This window comes from Mustela erminea, chromosome X, assembly GCF_009829155.1.
Source record: "Mustela erminea isolate mMusErm1 chromosome X, mMusErm1.Pri, whole genome shotgun sequence".
In the NCBI taxonomy this organism is placed as follows: domain Eukaryota; kingdom Metazoa; phylum Chordata; class Mammalia; order Carnivora; family Mustelidae; genus Mustela; species Mustela erminea.
Window position 1 is genome coordinate 102,672,154 of NC_045635.1, and position 13,066 is coordinate 102,685,219.

Genomic DNA, 13,066 nt, shown 5'->3' on the forward strand with positions numbered 1-13,066 from the left:
CATCCAAGTTACACATTGCGCTTATCTGTGGCCTCTAGAATAATGTAATGCACATCCTTGGTTATCGCTTGAAATATTTGAAAACCCAAAGTCAACAGCTGGGGATTTCTGCCCTTCTCTGATCTAACAGAAAAAGAGTCGAGAAAAGGGCTAGAAAGAAATTGAGGTCCTAATTGACAAAAGGTCGCCTGCCAGCAGGCAGCTGCTGTGTTCCTTATGTTCCCAGCACTTAGAACTAAAGATAAAGACGGGAGGGAGAGAGTTGCCTTGGGAAAGTCCAAACCACTGCCCACATTGGTACCTCTGCCTTAGAAGAGATCAAAGAGCTTGGGGATGGAGATGGGGCTGGAGGATTGTTGATACCAGGTCACATCCCCTGGGCAACCTCAGACTCCTTCACACTTCCAGGACAAATGGCAATTTTATAGATGCTATTCACACTGACGTTTCTCTACCTAGAAGAAATTATTCTTAAGTTGTCACTATCCTAAGATAGACTCATTTTCCATTAAGAAAGACAGAAAGTCGATCTGTCCTTCCCGCTAAAAGGCAGAGAAGCCAGGGTGCAGTAACAGACACCAAATATTCTCTTCTCTTCTACACTAGGCTTTGGCAGAAGGGCTGATAGTTTGATAAAAGTGCTTCTCTCTTTCAAATGATGTTCATGAACTCCAGGAAGGAGCATTAATGATGCATGGACATCTGCCATTCTGAACAGAGAGGGCGGGGAAAGATTACCAACCAAATTTAGTCTCGCAAGGCCTTTACGCAGCTCCCAGGATACCCCCTTATCTTCACTTTGTCTTTAACTCCCTCAGCTCCCCAAGGACAAGGAGCCCTAACCACTAGATCTAGACTGGAACATGTGTTCTGGCTAAGCAGACGAAGAGATCCCGTTGTGACACTGCTTGTTGTTGAACAGATTCAAATAGACTTCATCCCTTTCCAGATCTAAACAACAGCAAATAGTAAATATCCCATACAGTAAAGCCAATAAAGCAGTTTAAGTCCTGTCTTCATTATATAGCTATTGTCTATCTTGATTATGCCCACTCCTTTCTCCAACACATTTAAACTTTCCAAAGGAAATATCTGCCAAAGGCTACTAGAACCTTATGATTAATACAGGGATAAGGGATCAGGTCATGTCTGCCTGTTCTCTTGGTTAGCATAGTATCTTTCTGTAAGATTTATTTATTTGAGAGAAAGAGCACAAGTGGGAGCAGGAGAGGGAGAGAATCTCAAGCAGGCTTCATGATGAGCCAGGAGCCCAAAGTGGGCCTCGATCCCAGGACCCTGAGATCATGACCTGAGCTGAAACCAAGAGTCAGATACTTAACTGACTGTGCCACGCAGGCGCCCCTACATGTATCTTATGCATTACACGCCAACACCTTGCCTCCCCTCTCCCATCCTCTCTCTTGCTTTCAAAAAGTGCTTTAAATGCCAGCTGACAAGCTTCTGCTCATGTGTCATCTCTAGGTCGGTTATAAGTTTTATATCAGGTGAAAATATTTTAAGATACAACATAAGCCTTTCTGCTGGGAAAAAAAAAAGTCTTTTTTTTTTTTAAGATTTTATTTATTTATTTATTTATTTATTTGACACAGAGAGAAAACACAAGCAGGGGGAGCAGCAGAGGCAGAGGAGGAAGCAGGCTCCCTGCTGAGCAGGGAGCCCGATGCGAGACTCGATTCCAGGACCCCGGGATTATGACCTGAGTTGAAGGCAGATGCCTAACAGCCTGAGCTATCCAGGAATTCCTCAGAAAAAAAAAGTCCTAAATGCCATTTAAATTAAGTGTCATTTCTGTCTTATACCTGTCCGACTCATAAGTGCATCATCCCTACACATAGGAGTTTTTTGGTTTTTAAGTTTTGTGAAATTTACAACTTTGCCAACCCACCTATGAAAAGGATTATAAATCCCCTCAAGTTAAATCCCTTCTAATAATGCAGTTCCTCCAGGTTTTCCACCGGTGAGTGGAAAAATCAAGCCTAATTTGGCATTTTTACTGAGCCCACACAGCCACTCGTAAGCTGCATGATTAAAATGCTTTAAGTAGTCAAGACGCAAGCAAAAGCACTAGCAAACTCTTACCCTGAGCTCTTTCCATTTGCTGGTTTTTATCTGTTACCTGAGGCACCTTCATACCACCCAACTTACCAGCCTAGATTTGTGAAAATGGCCTGCCTACTGCTGTTCCTAACAGAGGCCGAAGCTTGAGGACAGACGTCCGGGACTTGTTCAGGACACCGGAATTGAGAGGCACTTCCTTAGGGCGTCAACAACTTACTTCCTCCCTTCTGCTTTCTAGCTCCACTGAGCATGCCTAACCCTCCCTCCCAGCACAGCTGCCTTCCTAAGGAGCAGAGACCAGGAAAGGAAAGCTGTCTGAGGATTTGTTTTTCTCACTTTTTCATCAGTGTTGGCCTCCTAAATCTTTAATGTGCCTTGGGAATGACCTTCCCCTCCTCTGCAGTCTGCGGCTGTTCCAGGAGAGCTAACTGGGTGTTTTCTGACACTAGTTATGTACTCCTTGCATTTCCCTTACTACTCAGGTTGATTACTCCGCAGACATTACGTCAGGTAGATCTTGGGCTCTGAAATAATTGACCATTTATAACATCCTTTTCATATAGATGAAGGGATAGTGCTGACAGAGGGTCTGCCTCTGAACTGAATGGGACAATCCTACTGTATTGGTCCCAGCAGGCAGGTATGTAAGGGATGGGAGAGGTTGCTAGGTTCCCTACCCAGATGCCTGTCCTTGTGGACTGACCAGGAGCTCCTTCCCTTCTATTGGGTGAGCCTTCTTCCACCTGCTTTTTGCTAGTCCTTTGTCTTTTTCCAGCTGTAATAGGTCTTTTTTTTAAGTTTAGCATGGGAAATCTCATTTTGGAACCAGGTCCATATCAATGAGGCTTAATCGAGCACAGATTTAATGCTATTCTTCATTGAGGGAGCACCCTCCAAAAAACAGATGAACTCCACCTTCTTTGGAGAAGCTCCTTCAAAAGAAATAATTCTGGGGTCCCTGAGTGGCACAGTCAGTTGAGTGTCCGACTCTTGGTTTCGGCTCTGGTCTTGACCTCAAGGTCATGAGGTCAGGCTCTGCAGGGAGTCTACTTGAGATTCTCTCCCTCTCGCTTTCCCCCTGTTCACATGTGTGTGTTCTTACTCTCTAAAATGAATTAATTAATTAACTAAACCCTTAAAAAAAAAAAGCCAGACTGAGGGAAAAAGGCAAGTGCCTGAGGGGAGCACGTCCTTTCTGTTGTCTTATGTGACTTCAAAAGTACTCACAAAACAAACTGAGGGTTGCGGGGGGGGGGGGGGGGGGGGGGGGCGGGGGGGTGGTGGTGGTTGGGAGAAGGGGGTGGGATTATGGACATTGGGGAGGGTATGTGCTTTGGTGAGTGCTGTGAAGTGTGTAAACCTGGTGATTCACAGACCTGTACCCCTGGGGATAAAAATATATGTTTATAAAAAATTAAAAATTAAAAAAATAATAAAATTTTTTAAAAAAAGAAATTGTTTAAAAAAAAAAAGTACTTCATACTAGGAATGGCTTCCCAGGGGAATCTGTTCTTTTGTTGCGTGTTCTTGGGAACCAGACAAGAAGCTCCACTTTTCTATCTAGCCACTTCTTGTTAATGTTTACAGCTGTGCTTATCATCTGGTGGGTGTTGGTTGCTGAGGTGTTTTTTTTTCCCTCTTAAAGGGTGTCAAGATTCTCAGACTCCTTTCTTTACCTGCTTGAAAAGAGCCCAATTCCCCGAAATTCAATCCAAAGTGATTTTCTCAGACAAATGCCCCTTATTTATGCCTTCCAAAACAAGGAAATGGCCATTTCTCTTAGAACGATCAATTATTTAGACCAAAATGATCAAAAAACTAGTTAAATTAAGTAATTAAACTCAAATGAGATCAAATGGGAAATGATATGAGTGGGGCATTTGCACGGAGGCAGAAACACATTGGCAAGGATAGAAGGTGGCTTCATCTGTGAATTCTTTTGGCACGACAAGCCTCTTTCTGATGCAGGCCCTTTCTGCCAAAAAAAAAAAAAAAAAAAAAACCCACCAGCTTTCTGGCCAATTCCATTCTCCTTAGTAGCTTTTGTTTCTAAGATCAGGTCTGGCCCCAGGCAAAAGGTAAAATAGGTAAAATTTGGCTTTGGCTTCTGTCCAGTTATAAATGCAGAACTGGTGATTCAGGAGTTAGTGGCAATGAAGGGAGTGTTGAAGCCATAGGTAGTAATACTGAGGGGACAAAAATAATACTGAGGGGAAAAAGTGAAGGACAGGTCCTTAAAGGGGTCTTGCTTACTCCACAAACCTTCACTGACTATCTCCTAAGCCAAGCCCCATGACTAGACTCTGAGACTACAGAAGTACACGTTGGCTGAGAGAGCAGAACTGGAAAGAAAAGCCAGAGAGGGAACGTTTGAGAGATACGAGGAGAAGCCATAGTCTTCAGTGTCAGCGAAGAAAAGAGGCTACTTCCTGCAAAAGGCCAGTGGTGTCACATGAGCAGGGAGGTCTGAGGGAAGGACTCGATGTGGTAACCAAGTATATAACTGAAGAAGCCATGTCAGTAAATTGGAGGGCATGGAAGGTAGATCACAGGTGTTTTATAAAGACAAAGTGGTGAGCGCCTGGGTGGCTCAGTTGGTTAAGTGATTGCCTTGGGTTCAGGTCATGATCCCGGAGTCCTGGACTCGAGTTCCTCATTGGGCTCCCTGTTCAGCAAGGAGTCTGTCCGCTTCTCCCTCTGACCTTCCCTTTCATGATCTGACTCTCTGACAAATAAATAAATAAAATCTTTTTTGGAAAAAAAAGACAAAGTGGTGTTAAAATCAAGAGATAGGAAAAGTGTAGTTTTTTCAAGGAGATTACTGGTGAGAGAGAAAGATGCATATTGTTAAGAGGACAGCAGAATCTAAAGAAGGCGGGAGGAGTGCTTTGTGTTTCATTTTAGGCTGTCAGTAAACAGAACTACCTGAGTAAGGTTTTGAGTAAGATCAATTCATGGTTCTCAAGTGACAGTGAGCATTCGAATCACCTGGGGGGGCCAGCTGAATCCCCTCACAGCTTCTCATTCCATACATCGGGGATGGGGCCTGAGAATTAACATTTCTGACAAGTTCCCAGGTGACTCTGATGCTGCTGGTCCAGCAAACCACACATTAGAGCCATTGAGATAGGCTGAGAAGGAAAAATTAGGAAAAGAAAACAAATGGAGGGAAGCCTGGGTGGTTCAGTGGGTTAAGCCTCTGCCTTAGGCTCGGGTCATGATCTCAGGGTCCCGGGATGGAGCCCCGCATCAGGCTCTCTGCTCAGCAGGGATCCTGCTTCCCTCCTTCTCTCTCTGCCTGCCTCTCTGCCTACTTGTGATATCTCTGTGTCAAATAAATAAATAAAATCTTAAAAAAAGAAGAAGTGGGGAAATAGAAGTGAAGTAAGTTAGAGAAAGACAAACACTCATGTGGAATTTAAGAAACAAAACAAATGAATATAGCAGAAGGAGTAAAAAAAAAATAAGAGAGAGAGGCAATCCATAAGAGACTCTTTTTTTTTTTAAGATTTTATTCATTTATCAGAGAGGGAGAAAGAGCAAACACAGGCAGACAGAATAGCAGGCAGAGGCAGAGGGAGAAGCAGGCTCCCTGCTGAGCAAGGAGTCCAATGTGGGACTCGATCCCAGGACGCCAGGATCCTGACCTGAGCCGAAGGCAGCTGCTTAACCAACTGAGTCACCCAGGCGTCCCCCATAAGAGACTCTTAACTCTAAAGAACAAACTGAGGGTTGCTGGAGTAGAGGTGGACTAAATGGGTGATGGGCATTAAGGAGGGCACTTGAAACGAGCACTGGGTGTTATATAGAAGGGATGAATCACTAAATTCTACACTTGAAACAAATCTTATTCTACATGTTAACTAATAAGAATTTAAATAAAAACCTGAAAGAAAAAAAAGCACATGAGTTCTGAAATGTGAAGACCACGGTTCTAATCCCAGGCTTCAGTTTCTCCTACTTTAACATTGGAATAATTATGGACCAACCTTAAATTTGCTAAGAGAATTGAAGAAGATAATATATACGAGGTGCTTACACACAGAATAATCATTGATTAAATGTTAGCTGGCTATTTAGTATCTGCATTTCCCTTAAAATTAATTAAGATGTGTTTTTAATCAGTTTGAGTCACCACGTGGGACTCAGGGTAGTAAAACATTTCTTTCAAAAAAAAAAAAAAGTCTCAGCCTTCATTACTCCTCCACCTCTCCTCACTGGTAAGGATATTGAGGATAACTCTATTTACGTAGGAAAAAAATTATCAAGATTGGTCTTTTTATTTTTGTTTTTTTGTTTTGAGATAGCGAACGTGCACATGTGCAAGCAAGCAGGGTGAGGGCGGGGCAGAGGGAGAGGCAGAGGGAGGATCTGAAGCAGGCTCCACACCTAGCATGAAGTCTAAGACGGGATTCAGTCTCATGTCCCTGAGATCATGACCACAGCCAAAACTAAGAGTCAGGCACTTCACCAACTTAGCCACCCAAGCACCTCAAAATTGGTATTTTTACTTCCTATCTGATATACCATCCAAAAGGCTTTCCTTAGAAGCCCTTTTGTGGGTGTGTATTTTAAGGCCTGGCTCCAGACTAAAGCCTACTAAACCTACTACTGTTGTAGAGGAACCAAAGAAATAAGTGCAGAAATTCCTCGTGCTGGAAAGAAAAGAAAAGAAATTCCTAGTGTCTTTTTTCATGGGATTCATATAAAAACTTTGCCTACCTTTGCCTGAGCCCATTATGCAGGGCAGCACTGATACATTTACTTTATTGATCCAATACTCATGAGTGCTACACTGATATTTATCACTAGACATGATGGCTTCCTATAGAAATTAATATGTATTCTAATAACTGCTTAATCATTGTTATTGCCCATGCAGAATTCTTTCATGTTTGCATAGATTAATATTCAATAGTCAACAACTTATTTTCTAGGCATCCATAGTTTCTTTATTTAAGATGTGCTGCAGTGATAGAATTAAAAAAAGAAAAAAACAGAAGATTGAGTCCGTGCCTTTAAAGAACTTTATGTTTTAATATACATTCTCTGAAAAAAAAATTCAAGAATAATAACAAACACTCAAGTATTAAACTGAGGACTATAGTCCTATGTTGCACCTCATGGTGGGGAGGGAGGCTCATATAAGGAGTCTAGACTATATCCTTGCCTCTCAAGAACTCCCAGTTATGTGAGGAAGCTAAGACATAAGGGGATGAAAATTGAAATTAAAAAAAAAAAAAAACAAGAGTTGGAGTGCCTGAGTGGCTTAGTTGGTTAAACATCTGAGTCTTAGAGTGGCTTAGTTGGTTAAACATCTGAGTCTTAGCGTCAGCTCAAGTCATGATCTTGGGGTCATGGAATCAAGCCCTGTGTTTTGGCTCTGCACTCAGCACAGAGTCTGCTTGAGATTCTGTCTCCCCCTCTCCTTCTTCCCCTTCCCATCCCTCCCTCTCTCTCTCTCAAATAAGTAAATAAGTCTTGAAAAAAAATAAAACAGGAGTTAAGCAGTAATTGGGGCACCTGCCTGGCTCAGTCGGTAGAGCATGGGACTCTTGATCTCAGGATAATGAGTTCAAGTCCCACGTTAAGTGTAGAACTTACTTTTAAAAAAAAGAGTGAAGCAGTGATCTGTCACAAGGGAATACAAGTTTATTTGCAAGATACCAAAAAAAATTCTAAGAAAAAAATTGAGTTAGTTGCTCTAAGGTAATAGGTCACAAAGGACAAAAGACCAGCGGTGTCCTTTTCTTACTTACCATCGATTTAGAGTGTTTTTAGAATCCATTGAATGCTACTACTTTTCTAACCAAAGCATTGACAAATTAATTGGTTGTAGTGATCTGAGGGTTTATATTTCCACCAAAGAGGTATAGTAAGTGGCAAATGCCTAGTGGAAATACTGTCTCTAAAAGTCCTTTTTTTTTTCCAGAGGGCTGATATAGCTGTTGCTCCACTCACTATAACCTTGGTCCGTGAAGAAGTCATAGATTTCTCAAAGCCGTTTATGAGCCTGGGCATCTCCATCATGATAAAGAAGCCTCAGAAGTCAAAACCAGGCGTATTCTCATTTCTGGATCCCTTGGCTTATGAAATCTGGATGTGCATCGTCTTTGCTTACATTGGAGTCAGCGTAGTTCTTTTCCTAGTCAGCAGATTCAGCCCCTATGAATGGCACTTGGAAGATAACAATGAAGAACCTCGTGATCCGCAAAGCCCTCCTGACCCTCCAAATGAATTTGGAATATTTAACAGTCTTTGGTTTTCCTTGGGTGCCTTTATGCAGCAAGGATGTGATATTTCTCCAAGGTTTGTTTCCATGTCATACCCAATGCCTCCTTGCATTCTGTGGCCATGACCCATTCATGTGCATCTGGTATTCACCCATCTCGAGTCCAGGTTTCTTTCACTTAACATTCCATCCAATGACAAATATATCATCAAGCCATTTTGTTTGCTTGCATCCAAAGTGAGTGTGTTATTGGTTGGTGCTGTGAATGTCCTTCATGCATTTCTATGGTATTGTGTATTTATATATATTACAGCAAATACTTAGACTCTGGATAAAGGCAACACTATCAGCTAATATTAATATTATTCAGATAAGACTAATACTACATCTTGATCAGATCAATCAAGTATGGTTTCCTCCTTAAGTGAGCTAAAAACATTTTCTCATTTGTCTAGAGATGGGATCCAGAAAAAATTTGAAAGAATATAGAACTCTTCTTAAAAGCCCTCCCACTTTCCCCTTTCAGTGTCCTGCCTTTTTCATTTCACTCTTAGACTACCTAAAACTATTCATTGTAACATCTAGCCCAAGTTTTATAACTAAGGCTAAAAAGTACTGAAAGTATAAAAGTATAAAGGTACTAAAATGAAAACATAAGAGTCAAAATAAGGAGAACTTAAGGGGAAGTCTCTATGATCTTGGATTGGACAAAGAGTTTTCAAAACATAAAAAAAGAACAATCCATTTTTTTACTTCATTAAAATTCAAAACTTTCACATATCAAAAGACCTCATTAAGAAAATGAAAAGACAAGCCACAGACTGACAGAAAATATTAGCAAATCAAAACATTAGCAAATTTACCTCTGATAAAAGGCTTATATCCAGAATATATAAGGATATCTTGCAACTCAATATAAAAAAGACAACCCAATTTTTAAGATGGACAAAATATTTGAATAGACTTTTCCCCAAAGAAAATATACAAATGGCTAATAATCACATGTAAAGATGCTCAGCATCATTAGTCATTAGGGGAAAGCAAATTTAAATCACAATGACATGGGTGCCTGGGTGGCTTAGTCAGTTAAGGATCGAGCCCCACATCAGGCTCCCTGCTCAGCAGGAAGCCTGCCTCTCTCTCTCTCTCCCACTCCCCCTGCTTGTATTCCCTCTCTCACTGTCTCTCTCTTTCAAATAGATAAATAAAATCTTTAAAAATGAAAATTAAAATAAAATAAAAGCACAGTGAGATACCTCTATATATCCTCTAGAATGGCTGTAATAGAAAACACAGTACCAAGTGGTGGTGAGGATGCAGAATGACTATAGCTCTCATCCATTAGTAGTGTGAATGCAAAATGCTACCGTGAAATAGGAACACAGTTCTGCAGTCTCTTATAGTCAGAGAAAAACTTGTAAGATGACACGTCAATTCCACTTATTTACTGAAAAGAAAATCTATATCCACACAAAGACTTAATAAATTTTCATAGGAGCTTTATAAAAACCAAAAAGTGGAAACAACCCACATGTCCATCAACAAGTGAATGGATGAACACAATTGGCATATCCATCCAATGGAATACTATTTGGCAATTAAAAAGAACAAGCTACTGATATGCTATGACATGGATGAACTTTGAAAACATGATGCTGCATGAAAGAAGCCAGACACAAAAGGCCACGTATTATATGATTCTATTTATTGAATTCTATTTATTGAATGTCCTTTATTGCATTGATCCATTTGTCCAGGATAGACAAATCCATAGAGAGAAAAAGTCTCTAGGGACTTAGAGGGAATAGAACGAAGCTAAGAAGGACGAGGATTAGGCTGAGGCAGGCAAGGCTGAACACAGCAAGTACAAGGGGCAAATTCAGTCTTTATTTAAAATTTTGATATTTGTTCATCATGGGGTTTTTTAATTAATCTTGATTTTTTTTAAATATTGCACTGTAATGTTCTTTACCTTGATTAATGAGATTTGGGCACCACTCTAAATTTTGTGCATGACGTAAATGCCCCATTGATCTCACCCTTGTCCTGACCATGTCAGGATTAAGCACAAATGAACACGAAGGAACTTTTCAGGGTGAGGGAAATGTTCCAAAACTAGATTGTGGCAATAGCCGCACACCTCTTAAGTTGACTAAAATTATTCATTGTACACTTAGGCTGGTGAATTTGATGAGATGCAAATTTTATCTCAGCGAAACTCTGAAAATATTGAATGTGAATGTCCTAGATCTCACCCACTTAGTTTAAGTGGTAATTCACCTAAACAAAACAGTGTTGAATTTGTGATCATAAAATATTGTAAGCAAATGTGGTATCTTTAAAATCAGGAGGGGAAAGTGGGCTTTTTTCTAAAATAAAAACTTGTAGTTTTGGTAAAACTGAACATTAATCCAAACACTGACTAGAGTCTATTATACAAACATATGGGGATTTTCATTCAGACTATAAGGACTCAGAAGTTCACCTACTATGGTTTTACAACATACTTCATTTTAAGATTATCCACCTGGAGCACAAAACATTTCAAATGAAGTTTTGCAGCATAACTCATGGGTAACCATCATCAAATTTCTAATGTAATGTGTATGGGACAAGCCTTTTTTTTTTTTCTTTTTAGGGACAAGTCTCTTTGGTCTAAGTCATACCTTTTGCCACTCTCAATCTTCTTGGTCAGATACTCCAAATGATTTCACTCCCTGTTCCTTTTGTGCTTATAATGTGTGTCATTTTGTGATACTATCTGGGAGTTCATTTATTTTGCTAGTTTCTTTTCTTATTTTTTTTAAATGTTCACTTGAGAATAGGGTTTCTGAACGATCCCCAATTGAGTGATTTTTAATATGGCTGGTAATCTGTGTTGAGGCAATGCTAAATAGTCATTAAGGCTAGAGATTTTATTGGTTTCTGTAAGTAAATTTTCAAAACTAAATTTGTGATATCCCCACCAGAGTGTTGCATACTACTCTGTGTACTCAAACTTCAAAACTATCTGTTTTTAGAAGTATTTATGCATATTGCTTCATTTAGTACTAACTTAAAGATGATAACCTGAAAATGGCAAGCTGGATAGATTCTTTCTGGTAGCAGAATTTAAGCTGTGGCTCTTCTGTGGCACTGAAATATATCAAATCCTGTTTTCCCCCCCAAGATGCACATTTCATTACGCTTCACTAGATGCTGTCGTATAGAGCAATGGCTTTCAAACTTTCTGACCATGTCCCTCAGTATGAAATACATTTTCCGTCATGACTTAGTGTGTGTGTGTGTGTGTGTGTGTGTGTGTGTGTATACACATATATATACATGTATATAACATAAGCATCACCAAACATTACCCTTACAGCATGCCATAATGTTTCAAATGCTGGTTGCAACTCAACCCAGCAGTAGGACACACAGGCTGTGGAATAACACTGGTCTAGAGTAACAAATATTCTCTTTTTTGTGCTTTTGAGTAATAAATTATTACTCTGTATATTTTCTACCAAATGGGTGATCCCTCTTTCAATATTGTCTTTTGTGTCTTTCAAAGGAAATTATATCTTTAAGCTTCTTGATAAAATTTTGTATCTTGTAGCCTACTTATTTCTCCTTATCTTGAGAGCTATATTAGTTATATATTTGTGCTCAATTATATAACAGAAAATTCCACTGAAATGTGATTTTCTATGAACAGATCTCAAAATTCCTGATAATGACATAGTTGTGCTCTAAGATTCATGGTCGCCTTAATGGCAAATGCCAATGTTATACTTTATTTCTGCTTAATGGCCACACTCCAGAAAGCCCCGAATGTGAACATGCATTGTACACTCTGACTTTTCCCAAAATTGAAGCAATCCAAGGAATTATAAGAGACCACATTTTAAAGTAGAACTATCGACTATCAACAGCAGGAGGAGATGTCAGATAAATTAACCCAACTGCTTCTGTTTCCTGAGGGCAAAGTGACAACAGCCTTCACTGAGCTCCCACCATTTACAGGCACTTTTCCTGCATTATCCTATGGATTTTAATCCTCAAAACACTGCTGCCTTGTACTTCTTTTTAAGCTGAGGAAGGTGACACCCAGAGTAAATAATTGGCCCTGTCACACAGCTAATGGCAGAGTCAGTATTCAAACCTAACTCCCAACTCCATACCCTATGCTGTTCCATTTTATGCTGCTTTTTTCACAACATAGACAAAAGAACTATACACAGGGAGATACTGTGGTAGAGGTCAGGGTCACAGGGATTTTAAAAGCCAGCAGTACAACTGTTCCATACTGCACCACACACTGCCTCCACTACCAACCTGAAGGTGCATTGCTTGTTTCATTCTTTCCTCATGTGTCCAGTCTCCCAAACTCCAATGAAACTCTGCTTCCGCCCCGGTTGTTAAAGGAAGGTTTGGGCAGTGAGCGCTTAAAATGCTGCTGGGCGTATGTTCACTCAGAGTAAAAGAGTGGGAAATCAGCAATGAGACAGCATGAGTAACACCGAACATCATTGCATTTCCATCAAATAAAGGTATTGACAGAGGCTTGGAAGCTTAAAGAGCCTGTGTCAATATTAGGTTTGATATTTTCAACTGCTCCAATTGTTCAGAGTGAACAATTCAGCTAGAGGCTGAATCACCTTTAGAGAGGCTAATTAATGTGGTCAGCTTAGGTTATACCCATATACAAACTGGTTTGTTTGGGGCAGTTGGGAGAATAAAGTATGAGAAGATGCCACTCAACCCTCTTCCGCA

At 40.2% G+C, this 13,066-nt stretch overlaps 1 protein-coding gene across 7 annotated transcripts in view; it reads left to right on the forward strand.

The window, feature by feature from the left end:
- GRIA3 (glutamate ionotropic receptor AMPA type subunit 3) overlaps positions 1 to 13,066 on the forward strand; it is a 284,915-nt gene that overhangs the window by 210,016 nt on the left and 61,833 nt on the right. For all 7 annotated transcript variants that reach the window (XR_004282496.1, XM_032330365.1, XM_032330363.1 and 4 more), the window contains one exon: positions 8,012 to 8,388. Coding sequence is in view for 6 of the 7 variants with exons in the window: in XM_032330365.1 (XP_032186256.1) it covers positions 8,012 to 8,388 (377 nt within the window). In the remaining variant the exon portion in view is untranslated. The remainder of the gene's footprint in view (positions 1 to 8,011; positions 8,389 to 13,066) is intronic.